This window comes from Melanotaenia boesemani, chromosome 21 (assembly GCF_017639745.1).
Source record: "Melanotaenia boesemani isolate fMelBoe1 chromosome 21, fMelBoe1.pri, whole genome shotgun sequence".
In the NCBI taxonomy this organism is placed as follows: Eukaryota; Metazoa; Chordata; class Actinopteri; order Atheriniformes; family Melanotaeniidae; genus Melanotaenia; species Melanotaenia boesemani.
In genome coordinates, this window is record NC_055702.1 from 24,601,493 (window position 1) to 24,621,050 (window position 19,558).

A 19,558-nucleotide genomic window follows, 5' to 3' on the forward strand; every position below is an offset into this window, starting at 1 on the left:
CAACGAATCAGTAGCATTGATCCAAATATTGATTAAACATAGATACGGTGATCATCTGCGTAGATTTTGATATTTTAGTTGCTTTTTGTGATTTTACATGAATAAAAGTGAAGTATTGCATCTTCCTGCACAACATTATCAATTTTGGCTGGTTCGACCACCACTTCGTTCACGTGACTGAATACAAGCAACTGTCAGAAATATATATATATATATATAACACCTTAAACATGGAAAAAACAGCCTGTTTCTCTGAGAAACCGGTAAAATTATTTCTGCCTTTAGAGCAGCTCTGCTTCCAACAAATAACTGGATTTAAATTTGTCAGCAACACCAGGATCCAGGTTTAACAGCAGAGGGTTGAACTACGAAGCAAGTTCAGCAGAGCCTGGCTTTCTTTAGAGTTAGACACGTCAACAAAACCCTAAACCTGCACTCACAGATGACAGGTCAGACTAACCAAAGGTCTTCGATGACCAGGCTGTCATTTGCTTTCAGAAGACAAGCAGGCTGTACAAATGAATAAATAATTAATATGTAGTGAGGATTTAGATGCAATTACGAGGCAATTGTGATCAGAAAATCCTTATTTGACCAAATAATTAAGTTCATACTGTACATTCAGCTGCACAAAGCTCTATTAGCACTTTTAGCTTTAAAAGAGGCCCATCGAGTGGAAACAAACCAAAGTGAAAAATGTTCCATTTGTAGACTAATTTTCTAAACCATCTTCAATCCAATATCAGCAGACTACAGCAGACTTGTCAGAAAATGTAAAATCCATTCTGATTAAACATTCACGGTAACGGGACACAGATTGTTTTTCTGCAAAGCGTCTTACTCAGCAGGTTTCCTGTGGACTTTAATGTATTTACTGTTCTGGTCCACAAGGTTCAGGTTTAGTTCATGTTACTATTTTTTTTTTTAACTGATTGAACATTAAAAAGAAGTTGTATTCAGATGACATTTGATTTAATCAAAAGTCAACAATTCATCAATCTCTAAATCCACACTGACTGTGTGATGTTTAATGATCGATCTTCTGTTTTGTTTACATTTGTTTCAGTCCGGTTTTACATTATGAGACTTCTTGCTTACTTTCTTTCCATATTACTTGATGTTGGCATTAACAGATAGAAATAAATAAAACTTTAAGACACTTTTATAGTGTTGTGAAATTAATTAACAAATAATAATTGTGATAATTGTAAATATTTCTCTGACAGTAATCATACAAAGAAAATCTATAATTGTAACATCCCCAATTGGGAACAGCATCATTGGAATAATCTGGAATAATTCACAATGCCATTCCCGTTGCTTCGTAGCACACCAACCTGATCCAACTGAATGTCCAACTGCACTACTATAACTGTAACCAGCTCAACACGGTGACGCTGCTAACTAGAGCGTCTGATCTACACCTACAGAGCCTCTACGTCAGGGATCACCAAATCCAGATCTCTTGGGCCAGAGCACAATGACTCATTAATTAGAGTTAGGTGTGTTGGAGCAGGGAAACATTGAAAATCTACAGGACATTGGCCCAAGAGGTCCGGATTTGGTGATCCCTGCTCTACGTGTACAGCCACAGCTGACTATGGCTACTTAGCAGCGATAACAACTACACTCTGCCTACAGCTCTAAAACATCAGGTATCAGTTCTTCAAACACATGCAGCGCTCTACCGACACACTCATTCCACAGCACTCTCAGCCATGCATGTTGTATTAATGAGTTAGCAGACTCGTATCCTATTTACCTGAACCCACCAATAGAACACCATTAACGGGGCTATGACTATGAGGAACATTGGGGTGAGGGCAGAGCATATGAGCAGCACATTCAGTGTGTACCAGAAAGTGCGCATCCATATGTCAATATTGTCTGGGATGTGGGAGTCTATAGCATCCACGTCTTTGCTGAAGCGGTTTAGTAACCGCCCAGTTGGGGTGCTCTCGAAGAAGGTCTGCGGAGCTCGCAGGACCCCCTGAAGCATGTTGCGGTGCGTGAGCTTGGCTGCCCGCAGCATACTGTAGGCCCGGCACAACATGCAGTTAACCAAAATCAGCACACCTGCGAGAAGAAGGGGAGGGGAGGGGGGTTTGATTGTGACAACACAACAACACCTGTGTTAAAATGATAAACACCTGTTCTAACTAATCAAACAGCAGCTTCAATACACTGATGAAGGTGGAAACAAGACCAAAGTTAACTTTTTCTTTTCCTCTTGGTTTTTATAGTCACATTTTACCACCAGTTCTTCCAGCAGAGCCACAAAACAGTGAAGCTTTAATCTGTTGTTGGTAAACTGACGTCACCGTGTGGTGGAAGTAACACTTTACTATCAAGTGCTGGTTAAAACAAGACGGTCGCATTCTGAGACGATAGTTGCATTAACTATTTCACATCTTTCAATGAAATTACTACTCCGTGTAACTTGAATCAGTCACTGCTCACTCCGCATGTGACCTTATTCAGGTTAATATTAGAATAATACTGTGCATGCACATGTACCCAATAATGATCTGATGTCATATTTTAGGTGCTGCTTCTGGGTAGGCCTGCAACTAATGACAATTCTAATGGTCAATTAGTCATTGACTATTAAAACGACTAGTTGACCAAACAGATTATGTATCTCATAATTATTAAATAGCTCTTATTTCACTTTCAGCTTTTAAATCTTGCATGAGTTTAAGTACGTGCCTCCTCTTTAAATGTTCGAGAATTGCAGACGTACTTCCGTTGTACGCAAGATCTGCCTTACAAATTTCACATATATTTAATTTAGTTTATTAGTTTAACTTGACGTTATCCCAGACTTTTGACGTCTTTTGCTGCCATTTTGTTCCCTGGTCGGTCGCCATATTTTTCCCCTGGCAGACTTTTTTGCACATGTGCAACTCTCAGCAGAGATAGGAAAAGAAGATGATGTCTCACTCTGTAGTTTTTTTTCTTTGCACATGTGCAACTCTCAGCAGAGATAGGAAAAGAAGACGATGTCTCACTCTGTAGTTTTTTTTCTTTGCACATGTGCAACTCTCAGCAGAGATAGGAAAAGAAGACGATGTCTCACTCTGTAGATTTTTTTTCTTTGCACATGTGCAACTCTCAGAGATAATGAAGAAGATGATGTCTCACTCTGTAGGGTTTGTTTTTTTTTTGCCAACAATAGTCGATGGGTAAATTCGTTGTTGACTATTTCTATTGTTGTGTATTGTCAACAACGTCGACTAATCGTTGCAGCCCTACTTCTGGGTAGCATTAATTCAGACCTGAACTGAACAGTCTGGATGTTAGAGCTGCAAATATGCCGTTTATTTATTCCTTTTTCCTGAACAACTAAATGATGGACCTACATCTGTTACCTCATATATATATATATATATATATATATATATATATATATATATATATATATAATTTTTTTTTTAACATTTCACATATAGTTACCATAAAACCAAACTTTCACCCTTATCTTAAAAACCAGGCTCTACATACTGATGTATATTAGCCTGACTGGAGGAAAAGAAGAACTCAGGTTCTCCCTGTATCTCATCGACAAATTGAATTATCCCGTCTGAAAACTAAGATGCTCTATGTTCCCATGACAACAGTTCCCTTACGTGCACTGGCAACACACTGCACTATAGTAGTAACATAACCAACCCTACAGAAATATCTTATGTAATGCCAATAACAGGTGTAGGAATCAATAATGCAACAGCCAATAATGTGATAGTTTTGGTCATACTAACTGTAATAAAGCCACGTATTTACGTAATAACTTGGCAAAAATGTTATCGTACCTTTTCATTAGGGCAAACTAAACAAAACCTGCTGAAACAATTCTTGTATTCCTGAGAAAAGTTGTCTTATTTATGTATTATTACATTATCATCTGCAGTTATTACACTTTAAAGGATTTTTTTTCATGCTAGGCCAATAACCAACCAATAGCTTGAAAACTTATTACATTATTGGCAACTTATTACGTTATTGGCTGTTATTACATTCAAACTGGCCAAAATTATTACGTTATTGGCTACATAACTGGTTGCTACAAACAACTCCAAACCCCCTGAAACTGGTCACCCTTGCCCAAAGTGAAATCTCATTGAATCAGACAGACTGGGCTGTAGTAACTCTGGCCCACCACTAGGGGGAAGTTATGCTCCACTCAATAACATGGCACCTTCAGCACCTTTCCTTTTCTTTTTTTGTTTTGCATATTCGGAACATATGGAGTGTTTTTATGAGTGTGTATGAAAAGTAGTGGATGTAGGCTGCAGGCATGACAGGAAGTGTTTTGGCTGCGGAGAGAGAACAGTGAATTCAGGAGTGAGAAGTCGCATCAGCAGGAAGTCGTCATCGACATCACAGGCTGCAGAGAGGGGGAGAAAGAAAGCCAAAAACTCCAGGGTTACAAAATCTGCCAAAACATGCACGCCACATGCTGCTCCAGGAAGAGGAAGAGTCACATACGAGAAGAAAAAAAAGAGGAACAGAGAGGAGAACAGGTCCGAGCACGCGCCCCACCCAAGAGTACCTGAACAAAGACGTATATGAAAGCCAGGGGTGCTATGACAACAGCAAAAATGGGCGTGCTGCTAACGATAACAATCATGGTGGAGAGAGAAACGAAGAAGGTGCCCAGGAACATGAGCACGGTGGACGGCAGCGCCTCGTCTATGACATAGATGTCCTTGGAGAAGCGGTTGATTATGCGTCCTATAGGGGTGGTGTCAAAGAAAGACTGGGGCGTGTGAAGTTTGTTGGCGAGCAGGTTAGCGTGCAGCTTCTTGGCTGCGCCGATGTTCCCCATGGCTAGAGTGAAGGAAGAGATCATGACCAGGATACCTGGGAATGGGTTAACCCACGGGAGAGGGAGGAGAGGGAAAACATGTCAGACAGCAAGTTTTACTGAGGAATGAGATGAGACGGCAGCATCTGTCCTGAGTATGAGGAAGTGAAGACAAAGTTTACTGGAGAGGGACAACTAAAACATTTCATTCCCATCCACAGCCTCCATGCTCAAAAAAACAAGAACACATTGATGTGACCATGTAGATCTGGTCCTCTCAGTCTGAGAAATAAAACAACTGTTAGATTTCTGCTCAAAAACAAACCAAAAGTGGCTGTAAAGGAAATAAGTTCACATTATTTGTGTGGGTGGAAGAGGCATTTTCTAACAGCTTTCATCACAACCCGAGGCAGAATTAACACTTCACTTCTTTCCAAAATAGTTTTTCTTTTAGAGCAAACACATCCAAAACAGTGTCTGGAGTTTCGTACCTTGTGCAATGCCCAGTGCAGCGTACACCCCCACCCTCATGTTAACATTCTCCTTGGTTTGGTTTCTCGAGGCGTCGTTAGTCCACTGGCTGAGCCAGATGTTTGCTCCGATGGCGGCGGCGCTCTGGCAGCCATACAGCAGACAGATGATGACTGAAAGCAGCAGCCCCACCGCCTTGGCATACTCCAGATACACTTTTGTTTTCACCTGATCAGAAGAGAGAGTCCAGAGGAAAGTTCAGCTGGTTTACAGCTGCTTTACTAGGAAAAGATTAGAGCAGGGATCTCCAGCTCCGGTCCTCATGAGCTACTGTCTTGCAGGTTTTGGATTCTATCCTGAAGCAACACACCTGACTCAAATCACTGGGTCATTAACAGGCTTGTGCAGAGGTGTGTTGTAGTAGAAGACATCTAAAACCTGCAGGACAGTAGCTCATGAGGACCGCAGTTGGAGACCCCTGGATTAGAGGTTTAGATTAAATCAGACTATGTGGGACTGACCCGGCCCGTTTCTGTTGTCTCTGCCTGGATGAGCTTCTCCACCTCCTGTGGTTTCTTCTTCTCTTGAGACTCTGGATGCTTCCTTTGGCTACAGCCGTGTCTCCTGACTGAGCGGGATCTGGGATTTTCTCCTTCTGATGAAACAATGCTGATCTGTCTGGAAATGCGAAATGAACCAAAGGACGGGTGTCAAAAATGGCTTCTATCCTTCAGGATCTAAAGAATCTGTTCACAAATCCAACTATTTTGCCCATATTTGATCTTTTTATGACAGCTCGAACACCATGAATCTGATTTACTTTTATATGTGGTCCTAAATCAGCTACAGATCAAACCTGCCTCTATATATATATATATATATTTATGTATATATCTATATATATATATATATATAAAGGCCAGAAATCTGAATAATGAAGCACTGAAGGTGCATGGATGGAAGTTATTGTGCATATTGTGAATATTTCTCTCTCCTCACCATCTAGAAGCTGTGAGATTCTAATCCTGCTTTCTGTCTGTTCACCTGATGCTGATATTCATCACATATTGTTACTTCTGTGTTTAGAAGGAAGCAGCTTCACAGCTTTAAATTCATCCTGCTGACTTTTTACCTTTTAGTTAGTAAATTCTGAACATTTCATTCTTCTTTCTCATAAATATGTGATTTTATAAATATATATGAAGAAATATTTTAACTGTTGCTGTTTAAAGAGAAAATTGCTGCTAAACCTGTTTATGTGTTTAGTGCAGGGGTCTGCAGCCTTTCCAATCCAAAGAGCCATTTTTCCCTCAGCCAGCTAAGTAAAACTGCTTTAGAGACGCAAATGTTACGAGACTTTTCAAAAAGGCAACTTAATATATATTTTTAATGAAGAGCCACCATAGGATATTTGTTATTTTTGAAGAACCACGTTTTTATTTCCATTTTTAGGTTTTAAAATCAAGAAAAACATAAAACCTTTATAAAAAAAAAAGAGGATAAACAAATGTTATTCTAAGGGATGCAGATATTTGTGGAAAATTATGTAAATTAAAGAAAAAAGTCCCTGGTTTCCAACCTAATGACAAGAAAGATAGATTTAAAAAATATTTTAGCCACGTATTTAGAGGCATTGTGGAAGGTCCAGAGAGACACTTGCAGCTCCAGAGTTGCAGGCTGGAGACCCCTGATGTTTGTAAACCATCTACGCTGCAGATGGCTTTTCTATTATATGATTTATTGATTTCTTCTGTCTAACATCTTAAATGTCACGTTTCAGAATCAGTTGAAAATAAACAAACATGTTTCTTTTTGTTTATTAACATAGGTGATTACGTCTGCCATTTGTCAAGAATTTACCTCATGAAACTTTTCTTGGCTTCATTGATGACTGGTTCATTGTCCACCATGTCTGTGTGGTGGTTGCTAAGGGCGTCGTCAGGGAAGAATTCTTCTTCCTCCATTAACTCATCTGTGAAACCATGAAGACAAACAGGATGAGAAACAGATCGTCTTCACAGTGAAACTAGTTTGACATAAAAGGTGATGAAGTTCTGCTCTACCGGTGGCCTCGTCCTCCTCTACGATGTCATCCAGCGAGTAGTTCCTGAGAAACTCGGAGAAGGCTCCATTCTGGTCGAGCAGCTCCTGATAGGAGCCCATCTCCGACACCCGTCCGTCCACCATCACCATGATGTTGTCCACCTGAGGCAGGAAGCTGATGCCGTGCGTCACCAGGATACGAGTCTGGGGTCAAACAAACATAAGGAACTTCTGCTTCTGCTGTGTTGTAAATAATAAAGCTCAACTTCACAATTTTCCATTACAGTGCAATAATAAAAAGCCTTTAAAATCCCCCTTATCTATGTTTACGACACCACACCAGCAATAAAAACTGATATGACTTCCTCTAAAGATAAGGTTCAACTTCTTCTGCTGGAACAAACCAAGCCAGCAGCTCTATGTGTGCTGTGGGCTGATTTCTTGAGGGTTTAAAACATCATTTCAATCCTGGACTTTGATTTTTCAACCATTCTTGCACACGGATCTGTGCATATTTGGTACATGAGAATATTTTCAGGCAACGTGTAAAGAGCACACAATATAGTGGTAGATAATAATCACTCAATAATCTTTTTTTTTAATTAATACACATGTAAAGTTGGTTTCAAGACTTCTTCAGAGAGCTGATCTGTTCGGGGAGATCTGATCAGATTCTGCTTCTTAAAGAAAGATCCTGGAAGATTTCTGTTGAGATTCGGGACCTGTGTTACACAACTTGACTGAGTATACAGAAATTCTTCAGGTGAATATGCAAGTGGGTTTTCAGACATTCCTACACCATCACTGAGCTGGATTATACCATCCATGTTGGATGCTGTCTTTTCTCTGGATCAAAGTACATTTATTTCTCCAATAGGAAAGAGCTGCAGCAATGCTGGGAATGTGAATGCAGGCCAAGTCAAATAAAGTTTCTTTTATTTCCATGGAACATTTAAAGCCAACGAGGTTAACCAAAGAATAAAAATACACAATCAAAAGGAGGAAGTCTGTCTGTGTGCGGCGACACTATTCCTCTTTTATATATATATTTTTTGCTTCAGCGGATATTTAACTATTATTTATCTCCTACTCTTCCAGTCTTATAAGCGAGCCTTTAAATAAATTTATTAGATAAATGTTAACCTAACTTGAATGTTTGGTTGGCTTCAAACTCAGCACAAGTTCTTATGTTTTCCTCTCCATCACTCCAGTTTCTATGTGATTCTAAAGAGGTGTGTTGTCACCATATCTGGTTAAATGAGGGTGTTTCTGAAAGTAAAGGACCATGAACATGTGGGATATATCCACAGCTGATAACTTACTAGCGTACACAGGTTTTTTTTCTGTTTACAGTTAGAATGCCATTGGCAGGATGGGTTTTAGGACAGTTTTGTAACGTTTATGCTCCTCTCACCTTCCCCTTCAGCACCCCCTCCGGACCAATGAGGTTATCAAAGATGTGTTTGGACACGTGAGCGTCCACCGCAGACAGCGGGTCGTCCAGCAGGTAGACGTCGGCGTCGCTGTACAGAGCTCGGGCCAGGCTCACCCTCTGCCTCTGACCCCCAGAGAGGTTGATGCCCTGCAGGACAAAAACGGGACACTTTTTAATCAGGGATCTCTAAAACGAAAGGATCAAATAAGGAGGGAAATGCAGAGGGAAAGAATCAGTCTTGAGAGAGTTGCAGGAGCTTGACATGACTTGCTGGAAAGGAAAGAGAAACCAAATTAAAAGAAGAAAAGAAAATGAAAAGTGCTTTTTCTGCTTTTGTACCTTTTCTCCTATTTCAGTCATGTCTCCTCCGGGCAGCACCTCCAGGTCTGGGGTCAGGGCGCAGGCCTCCAGAACGCAGCGGTATTTCTGCTCATTGTAACTTTTCCCAAACAGGATGTTGTCCCGCAGGGTGGCGTTCTGTATCCAGGCCTGCTGAGGAACGTAAGCCACAGACCCCTGAGGACAGAAGCAGACAGCTGTTTCGTCTTGTTTAAACTATTCCTGCTTTAATAAGACAGACATGCGCTGGAAAAACATTGCTACCTCATGTTTGGTGTCTCAGATAGAATTTCATGTCATGTCAATATGGAAAAAACCTCTGAGGAATGTTTCCAACACCTTGTTTGATCTATCACACCAATAATTAGGCCAGTTCAGGAGGAAAAGGGGTCCAAGCTGGTACTAGCAAGCTGGACCTGATGAAGTAGCCAGTGAGTGTATATTGAACAAAATCGGTTTAGAGGGAAAAAAGTAAATAAAGTTGATAAATGACATCCTGTTGACTCGAATGTTATTTCTGAGGTTAAATTAGGCCATACCCGAATAGAAACCTCCCCTTCCAGTTTTTCCATTTCACCCAGCAGCGCGGAGATCAGGGAGGACTTCCCACAGCCGACTTGGCCCACTACAGCCAGCAGGGAGCCCTGTGGCACCATCACATTGATGCTGCAAACACAGTCAGCATTTACACAATTTAAAGAATGCAAAGCACACAACATGTGCAAACGTCTAGTGTGTGGCTTTGCAGGACGTACTTGTGCAGGACCGGCGGTTCTTCTTTGTCCCACGTGAATTTCCCATTCACAACCGTCACCGTAAAGTCTGTTGAGCAACAACGTGACTCATAACTTTCTTTTTAAAAACCTGACAGCTGAACACCATTAATTATTCAGATGCTAACTAGGCACAGCGTCTCTGGGTGAAAGGTTCCCAACAACAGCAATGATGAAACATAGATGGCAGCACACCTATAGACAGTTTACCTGTGGCTGTGTTCTTTCTGTCAACCGAGTCCAGATCCAGCTCATCGTGACTCAGGAAATTTTGGATCCGCTTCAGAGAGACGCTGGTCTGAGATGAATAACAAACAGAAAGGTGTTTAACCGAACCTGCTGCACATAAAGATGTTCAGGAGAGGAGGTTGAAAAAATAGGGGCGGAGGAGAAAAAGAAAGAAGAGGTCCACCTGCACGAGGCTGCTGATCACTTGGGGAAGCATGTTGAGAGGAAATCTGAGGATGTTGAAGAGCGAGAGCGACACAAAAGCCTTCTCCGCATCCAGGACGTTGTTCTCATCCACAGTCACATACACGGCAAACGTTGTCAAGGCAACCTAGAAACACACGGGCAAAAAAAAACAAGCTGCTCAAGCATCGAGAGACAACTAGCAGCAGAAATCTTAATGTAAACAGCCAGAAAATCCAGCAAATTCCAGCCTTTCTGTCTGTTTATCGCACACACAAATAAAAATTAATGTTTCACACAAACTTTAAAACCTGATGTAAACAACTAATGTTGGCAGCAACTTGTGCTCAGATTTCTGTGTTGGCTGGGGCATGTGCAGACGCTTCTCCATTCCTCTTCTTTGCACAAAACAAACAAACCTCCCGGATTGCGTGGTTTACGCTCAGTCGACAGGCAGTCAGCTGATGTTGCAGAGTATCTGTGGTTGATCTCGCCTGGCTTTGCTATGTAGGGCGGTTGAGAAAGAGGCCAGTCACGAGTAAATTTCACATCCCTTCTGAAAGGGATGAGATGATTGTAACACTGCTGAGCAATGAGATTTCAACCACAGACCATGGGAGTATCTCCTGGATATGCAGCTTTACTAAGTTTACATTCGTTTAAAAACTTGTATTTACAATTAAAACTCATAGGAAGAGCATGAAAAAAATGGCTGTAAAGCCCATAAAAAAAGTCAGTTTGAATTTCTACATTGGTCTTTATCACTAACTAGACTTCCGTCAGGCTCGGTTTCTGAACAGATTTCACCAACAATTGACTCCTCCTACAGCTGCTCGCTGCTCTCTAAGATGAGTTAAATTGATTATTTAACTATGAGACATATAAACATAGAGCATTTCACTATGATTGATCACATGCCCACAATGACAGAGGAACATAAAAACTGCATGAAAATAAACGGAGCTTTGCAGCTTTCTTTAATAAGCTGCTAGCTGAATTTAATGATGCACTTCGAATCTTGCTGAAGGTCCCCCGACGGACGAGTGCCAATCAGCTGTTTGTTCAGAATGCTGTGCCCACCTTACATGCTGGTATTAGAAATTTTCTATATAAATTTATTATGAGAGGATTAAAAAATATATATTATTATGGTTTTAACAGTGCCTAAGGAGAGCAGTGTACGATGTATCTCTGGACTTTGGATGCACTGGAGAAAGTACTTGTATGCATTATAGATGTAATTTATACTCTTTCTGTATTGCCTTTTAGTCTTTTTTGTGTGTGTTTTTATCTTTTACTCCTTATATGGACCAAATTGTGAGTCTGAAATAAAGATTGAATTGGATCTTTGTGGTACCAAATACTTTTCCCACCGTATGTCTCTTCTGTACCGCTTTTAAGAAAATGTGCTTCAGCCAAAAACTATAAGATGAACTAATATGTCATGAAATAGTAAAATTAGCTTTTTATGTTCTGCTGTTGATAAAATATTGTTTAACGACATTTTTAAATCACCTCATTTGTGAGTTCAAATTCTTTGGAAACATCTTTTAATAACATCCTTAACTTGCTGTCTCTGTTTAAAGCTTTATTTTTTATGATTTGAACCACACACTCCGGTCTATAATGAGCTAGGTTGAGTCTTGTCACACACAACTTATCAGGTAGATTTGACCTGGCAGTCAGTTGTTAACATCAAAAAAAGCTCTAACACCCCAACGTCAACCTGCCATGACTCCAAATTAATGCTTATATTGAGTTAACTGCTGCTGTTTGTCCAGAAGATCAACTCTACAGAAAATCCTTCTTATTGTAGATGTATTTTAGTTTTCCTGTAATTAAACATGTTAAACTTCCGGCTGCAGGTCCACTGGCTCCCATAGGATGGATTTTGAACCAAAAGCCAGCATGACCTCATTTTCAGAGCACCTCTCTTATGAGCTTATTGTTGCTAAGATGCAAAAACCATCTTCAATGACAGGCAGGATCACTTTCTCCTCCATCTTCTGTGACAGCATTGATATGATAAGCACTTCCTCTGTTTTGGCTTTTGGTTAGTAAATTACAGAGAATTAGCAGGCACATTTGTGCCTTTTGGCTTTTTCTGCTCAGTTTACAGAGCTGGGAATTGTTATATAGGTCAGACGTGGCTAGAAGGTCACGAACCTGGGCTGACTTGGGTTACACTAAGTTTTTTATGGACCAGATGTGGCCCTGATGTCATTAGCCAGACTTAACATGGGTGTCATGTAGACAAGTCGTGCTCAAAGGGAAGAAAAAAAAATCAAGGAAAATAGATCAATGTCTGCAGATGAGAAGAAAAGGTTTGTTATGATCGAAAAACTGGGAGAAATCTTCATGTGAAGTTCTTCTTTTAGCTATAAATGTAAATACTTTTGGTGTCAAATGACCTCCAGAAAGAAACATTACTGAAATATGACATGAAAAACTGACCTGAATCTTCTGGTCCTTCTGCAGTTTGCGTACAACTAAGTTTTTTTATCACTTTACGTTTAAAATAGCTCCCAATAAAGGTCCTTTGTCTGATCGGGGCTATCCGAACACTCCCTGCGTTGTATTTATAGCAGAAAAATGTGACTTATGAGCTTATGAAAGCTGCCTGAAGGCAACAATCCTTCCTTTAACCAGACTCTTGGAAAAGAAATGTGCTGTCATCCTCGGAACTAACAAACATGATTATGTTGTTTCTGACTTTCATGCAGCTCATTTGGATTTTCTGCACATTCGAGTCCCTTCTGGACACGAGGGCTGAGCTTACGAGGAAAGGGGCGCTGGTCCAGGCCATGGTGGACAGCGCTCCCAAGTAGGCCGTCTTGCGCAGCACATTGAGCTCCTTCTGCCGGATGGCCAGGACCTTTTCCTTGAAGGAGTTCTCCCAGGCGTACAGCTTCAGGACTTTGATGCCATTCAGGATCTCGTTCATCAGCTTGATGCGAGCATCTTTGTACTGCATCTGCTCCACCTGAAGATGGAAAAGTCAGATATGAAATAATTCATTAACCAGAGCTTGACTTTAATTAAAGCTTGAAAAGGAATCAGTGCATTGAATCTTAAACAAAACATAATTTTTTTCAATTATCTGTAGAGGTTTAAGCTGTGAGGCTACATCTATGCAACACACACAGTTTCCACGTGACTTTTTACAGAGAAACAACCTTCACAGGTAGAAGACAGACAGAATACAGCAGCTGTGTAAGACGGTCTGAACGCTCAAAACTGTAATGGGCTCAACACACGGGAGGTGGCGTCGCTCCTTCTCCATCATTTCCTTTAGAACTTGTGAGGAGGCCCTCTTCCAGCCAAGAGACAGGCGACATTCGTGCATGTGAAATATTGCGCTCGTTCACGTAGATGTGCACACGGGCTTGTGACGCAACACAAAAAAATAGAAAACTGTTCAAACGTTTGTCGCTGTCGCATGGCACTACAACCAACCAGCGAGGGCTTCAATAACTGACCAATGAGCTGAGAGCAGGCTGGACAGCACAGTCTGCAAACATTTTCAACATGGAGGAACAGATCGTTTTAGCTGTGTCTGACTTTCCCAGACTTTACCATACCTCACACAAAGATTACAGAGATGGAAATAAAAAGGCAGCCATGTGGCACCAGGGTGAATTTGTCTGGTCCTGGATTAATCTCGATCAGCCTTGAGGTCCACCATCAAATAAAGATATTCACCATGCTGTTTCCTTGTTTGTAAAACAGGATGAACTCATTTTTGTCTCTCTTTGGTTCCGTAGAGTCAACAGCAAGACTTCTGTCAATTCAAGCAGAATCTTCTGACTCTTCATCCTTCAGGCCTCGTCTGTCACATCAAAATCCCCTCCAATATCATAACCAATCAAATTTCGTGGAGAAAAGTAATCTGAGGGCGTGATGTGCGACACTGCCGCCATCGCTGCTGTTTGTCGCGTCCCGTGTGTTTTGGTTTCACCTGGGTGGCGATGAGTTTCGCCTGTCGCTGTCGTTGGTCGCCCCCCTGTGTGTTGGCTCCTGGAAGTGTGAAGAGTTTCAAAAATCTCTTGTGCACAAAGTGATATGTGCCTTTTTTTCCGTCCATATCAGGTGATTTGTGCACATGTATTTAACGGATCGGGTGGTAGTGCAACCTTTACAGATACATGGCATAAACAATACAGCCTGCTGACTCTCAGACATGGGAAGAATAAGATTAACTTGTAATTTGTTCACATTCGTCTAAAACAAGTCAGTCGGAGAATTCCTGTTTTATCTTTGTTTAACTGAGATTAATAATATCATAAACCATTTACTTTCTAACAGAAGTCACAAATGCTAATATATGGTCTTTGGCTAAAATTACAACTAAACTAAACATTAAACCTCTAATGTGATGTTTTGTAAGTCTTCTTGTCTCGATGTGATGCTTGGTTGGAAGTTAAATAACTATTGTAGGTTTTATTCATCTGTGTGTTATAATCAAAAGGAGGGTGAACTGTTTTCATAGAAAGCATCCTTCCAAGTTTGAAACACTTATAGAGAGAAATAAAACTCAAATCTGATTAAAATCCAGCTGATCCAGCTTTCCACAAGCACCTGAACGCATTTGCATTTGTGGAACTATGAGGAGCGGTGAGGACATGAAAGGAGCCTAAAAAAAAAAACACATTCACATGCAAGCTGATCCGTGCACAAATGTAATCTGATATTTAAGCATCAGGCCCTGTGTTCACATGCATTTCACAAGAAGTTTTTAGAACATGAAAATGATCACGTCTGTCCGTGTGTGGGTAAAACGTTGCAAAATATTCGTGTTTGTGCAGTTTGTGATGCATGCATGTGTAAAGTTATTTTACAGGTTCAAATTGTTTGATATTTGTGTTCACACTACATTTGCAAGTGGACAAAGTTACTCACAAACTGTTTTGCTCATTTATAAATAATGTAAAACACCATTATGAGACTAATTTCACTCTGTTAATCTCACACTTTGCTGTTGGATTGGTCATACCTGGTAGGCTCGCGTCTTCATGGCAATGACGGCATTAAAAGGGATGAGCATGATCATGACAGCCACTCCAGCAAGAACAGATGGGCCGAGGTTCTGGAAATTACAGCGTCAATCAGTTAATCAATGTGCAGATAAATTGCAAGATAAAACAGAACTCTGATCTGAGCATGTAAACAAAGCAGGTCTCCGCACTGCAAGTTTAAATTCTATGACGGCCAAAATCGTAAATCATCCTGAGCAATAACAAAGATGAATGAAACTCAATGTATTTGCTTAATAAGTTCAATGCTACAACCCAGATAGCAAACAATGTTTGACTTAAATTTGGCCTTGATTTACAGCGTTGACCAAACTCCACCACAAGCCCACCACATGCGGCTCACAAGGAAATTGTCATAAGGAAGGCTTCCTGTTTTAAGACCACTTAAGGCCCACAAAATACTTGCTGTAAGTCACGTCCAGACCAACAACCGACATCTGGACCACATGTTGCTCACAGGAGACTTGACATAATCCAAGCCCGGAAGGCATCTGACATCTGGTTCTGGCCGACACTGAGCCATAAGTAGTCTGAATTCAGCCCAAACATGTCTGCTGTCTGAGAAGGTATTCATCAAATAATGGTGTTTCTGGTACAACACTGCCTCACGCGCTGATTTAGGCTTTCAATGGTTGTTTCAGAAAACAGCCAACATACCATCCTCCACACCTGCCTGCCTCCTGATCGTTTCTATGCAGGTTTTATGCTGTACAGGCTTGTCATATCTGAGTAATTCGATCATTGTAATGATCTGATCTGTCCTGTTCGAACCCGTTCGTTACTGTGAAACTTCCTGTTATCCATGTCTGACGTACCTGCCAGAGGAAAAAAAGCGCCAGCATAATCTGAAGAGGAGCAGACCACAGCATGTTGAGGAAGGTGGTGAGGTCCATGAACCTTTGTGCATCCACAGACATGAGATTTACTACTTCTCCCACCGTAGATGAACGCTTGGCAGCATTTGTTATCACCAATGCCTGAAGAACAAATTATGAGGGAGTATCGTGAATTTCTTTTACACAAACCATTCCTCTTTTTGAGAAGTGAAGCTCTGGCGTCTCGTAGAAAGCAATGGCGAGTGTTTCATGCATACCTTCCTGTAGATGGCTCCAATGAGAGATGTGCGGACATTCATGCCGGTGACGAAACAGTACTGAAAGTGATGGTGCAGGATGATGGTTTGCAGTAAGGCTGTGAAAAACATGAGGAAGGCCAGCGTGTAACCCCACCAAACAGGAACATCCTTCTGTTTTGTGAATGAGATCAACAACCTGGAAAAGTGAAGAGAGAGAAAACATGTCTTAAACGAAAAGCACATGGCTCACCTTACTGACTTCACCTGGCACCATGATAGTGAGTACAGCGTTAGCATTGTTATTCAGTTATATACAAATAATATGAAAATCATCTTGTTTTGGATGTGGAGGAAAAAAATTATTCAGCCACAAAAAATATTTAGGAGACTAACTTTGTTAAAATCTCATAATATCGTCTTAAAATACTGCTTGACTGGAATCACAGTAGCACTATACAAAATAAATATTAGCCTTAACAAGACAATCTAACTCGGGTCGGACACGTGCAGCTCTCCAGAACTTCTACAAGGGCTCTAAATGCATGGCTAAAAATGCTAAAGAACTAACTAATGTTTTTAAATATAGATATAACAAATGCAGGATCTTAGCAATTTCAGTTTTCATGGAATAATTGAATTTCTACAACATAATAACACTAAAATCTAAATGTTTGTCTTTATTAAAAAGCTAAAAATAGAAATAAAATGTGGTTCTTCAGAAATAACAACATATATATATATATAGCATATATAGCAGATTTTTATAAAAGAAATCCAAGTTGTATTTTTTCAATAGGTCTCGTAACATTTGTGCCTCTAAATGTTAATGTGCAGGAAAGCAACCTTCTTGCCTTCCTGCACATTAAATCTAAACAAAAACATGCTACATATTTTTATCAGCTGTCTCTTCTAGCACTTAATAAAATATACCATAAAATTACAATTTTATTTTTGTTTTATATATATATAGATAGATAGATATCCTTTTATTATGCTACTTAGCCTAAATGCTAATTGTTAATTTGAAAGCAAATTATTTCAATATATACATATTCTTTTTAAGTCCACTTAGTAAGATGTTAGCTTACTGCAGGGATTCCCAAACTGGAGGGCGGGCCCAGAGTTACGCCAGGGGAGGCGCAGCTTGGCTAAATAAAATTTATTGTTTTTGCACTGCTAGCAATATATGGACAAATTTGTGAAAGTACGTATGGGCAAATGACGATGAATTTACAACAGACATTTCAACTACCAAAAAATAGACAAGAAAATATGATGAGGCATGTCGTCCCCTAGGCATGACCAGATAATGGTCAAGTAATAGTAATGGTCAAAGATACGACAACACAGTGGAGTCTTGTCTATGTCTCAAAATATCAGCATCTGACAGTATGAAGCCAAACAAGTTACAACCCCACTTAGGACGTCTCATCCTGAACACTGTTAATAACTTTAGAAACAAATGACTAAAGCAGCATCTGTCTCGTAAAATGCTCAACCTACCTGAAGTGGTTAGCTGTTTCCTGGTTTAAAACACACTACAGAGGAGGAATTGATAATTCCCTCTGCCACTGGCATGGTTTTAACTATAATTAATGAAGTAATTAAATAAACTGGAGTATTTTGTGGCACATTTCTTTGTAAGCATTGGGGTGCATGTGATAGTGGGACTGGGAAGGCTTGACATTATTTTTGTGAATGAAAGGGGGGCCCTGCAAAAAAAGTTTGGGAACCACTAGCTTATTGGCTATTGTTGGTAGTTTTTCAGGAGTCATGACCAAGACGTTCTTGAGAAGTTACTGAGAAGGGCATGTTATGTGCCATCATTTTAGTTAGCCAACAGGACAGCAAGTGCTACATAAAGCATGAGTCTGTTTTCAGGGAATTTGGCCCAAATTATGAACAGGAATTTCTTAAGATATTACCTAAAAGGACATAGCACAAGTTGTCATGTTAGCTAGCTAAAATGACAGCATATGCTAGCTACCCAACACGATGGCATGTGCTAGCTTAAATGTAGGTAGTTTTTTAGGAATTTAGCCCAAATCATGACCCAGAATTTCTTGAGAAGTTACCGTAAAGGATATGAATAATACCATCTGGTTAGATGCCAAAAAAACAACATATGCTAGCAGAAATATGAGTCGTTTGTCTGGAATTTGGGTTGAAAATTTGTTAAAAACAAGACATTAACATGGCATGCCCTTTCAGGCAACTTCTCAAGAATGCTTTGATCACGATTCAAATTCCTAAAACGCTACCCACACTTTGTAATATCAGATGGTTTACATACTAGTAAAATTAGTGAAACTGGTGGAGCAGACATTCAAGCCAGTTAGGTTAGTATTTGTAGCTTGAAGTACGTATTTACCTTTTACATGAATGAGTGTAGGAATTAAAGGCATCTAAGAAAGACAATACCTCGGGGTGAGAGGCTGATATATTCTTGTATTGAAACAGAAAATTAATGACAGCACAAGTGAGTTTAGAAAATAAAAAGTTGTTATATACTGGAAATCAGCATCGGGTTACAACAGATACCCAGCAGTATGGACACCCTGAGTCCCGCCATCGCCTCCACCCTCACATAGTACAACTGCAGCTGAACAGAAAAATCCAGTTGAAGTTCCCTACACAAGGCTGACTGGTATCCCCATTAGTTGTTTTGTTCTAAGAAAACAAAAACAATAATTAGTCACTTTCCTCAAGTGGCATCAGAACTTTTATCAAGCACTTTTAGTTACTGGCTTTGAGTTTAACACTCCAGTATTGTGATGATTCTCCATCACACCCAGCGCTGGGCTTAAAGAACATGAGTACCAAAACCTGTCAACAATACACCGCAAAGTCTAAGGCATACTGTAACTATGGTAAAGGGTTAATTATAGACCTTTTAGGTAACGTGTCATATAAAAATGTATGAGGTATCACTCATACCTTCCTGTCTACACAAACCAAAAAGAAAAAAGGACAATAAGGAACTAGTTATAAACCAATTAATTGAAATCTAACTGACTGTGCGCAAGATTACCATTAAAACTTGTACACTAATATTATCATTCAGTTTCTGTTTTTAACATGTTATGTTGTTAGTAGGATGGACCGATATGAAAATTTTAGCCGATACGATATCTGATATTAATATTGTTGTTATGGCCGATAACCGATATT

At 40.1% G+C, this 19,558-nt stretch overlaps 1 protein-coding gene across 5 annotated transcripts in view; it reads right to left on the reverse strand.

Annotated features, from left to right (window-relative positions):
- The window catches only part of abcc3 (ATP-binding cassette, sub-family C (CFTR/MRP), member 3), a 66,528-nt gene that overhangs the window by 9,679 nt on the left and 37,291 nt on the right, over window positions 1-19,558 (reverse strand). Inside the window, exons 9-23 of one of the 5 annotated variants that reach the window (XM_041973162.1) lie at window positions 16,406-16,583; window positions 16,128-16,289; window positions 15,273-15,365; window positions 13,059-13,262; window positions 10,281-10,427; window positions 10,079-10,166; window positions 9,851-9,917; window positions 9,635-9,761; window positions 9,096-9,272; window positions 8,736-8,903; window positions 7,342-7,525; window positions 7,139-7,250; window positions 5,800-5,956; window positions 5,299-5,506; window positions 1,763-2,076 (exon numbers count right to left, since the gene is read on the reverse strand). In XM_041973162.1, the coding sequence (XP_041829096.1) occupies window positions 1,763-2,076; window positions 5,299-5,506; window positions 5,800-5,956; window positions 7,139-7,250; window positions 7,342-7,525; window positions 8,736-8,903; window positions 9,096-9,272; window positions 9,635-9,761; window positions 9,851-9,917; window positions 10,079-10,166; window positions 10,281-10,427; window positions 13,059-13,262; window positions 15,273-15,365; window positions 16,128-16,289; window positions 16,406-16,583 (2,386 nt within the window). Of the gene's footprint in view, window positions 1-1,762; window positions 2,077-4,552; window positions 4,864-5,298; window positions 5,507-5,799; window positions 5,957-7,138; window positions 7,251-7,341; window positions 7,526-8,735; window positions 8,904-9,095; window positions 9,273-9,634; window positions 9,762-9,850; window positions 9,918-10,078; window positions 10,167-10,280; window positions 10,428-13,058; window positions 13,263-15,272; window positions 15,366-16,127; window positions 16,290-16,405; window positions 16,584-19,558 lie in introns of those variants that run through there. The other 4 variants (XM_041973163.1, XM_041973164.1, XM_041973165.1 and 1 more) reach the window with 4 other exon arrangements.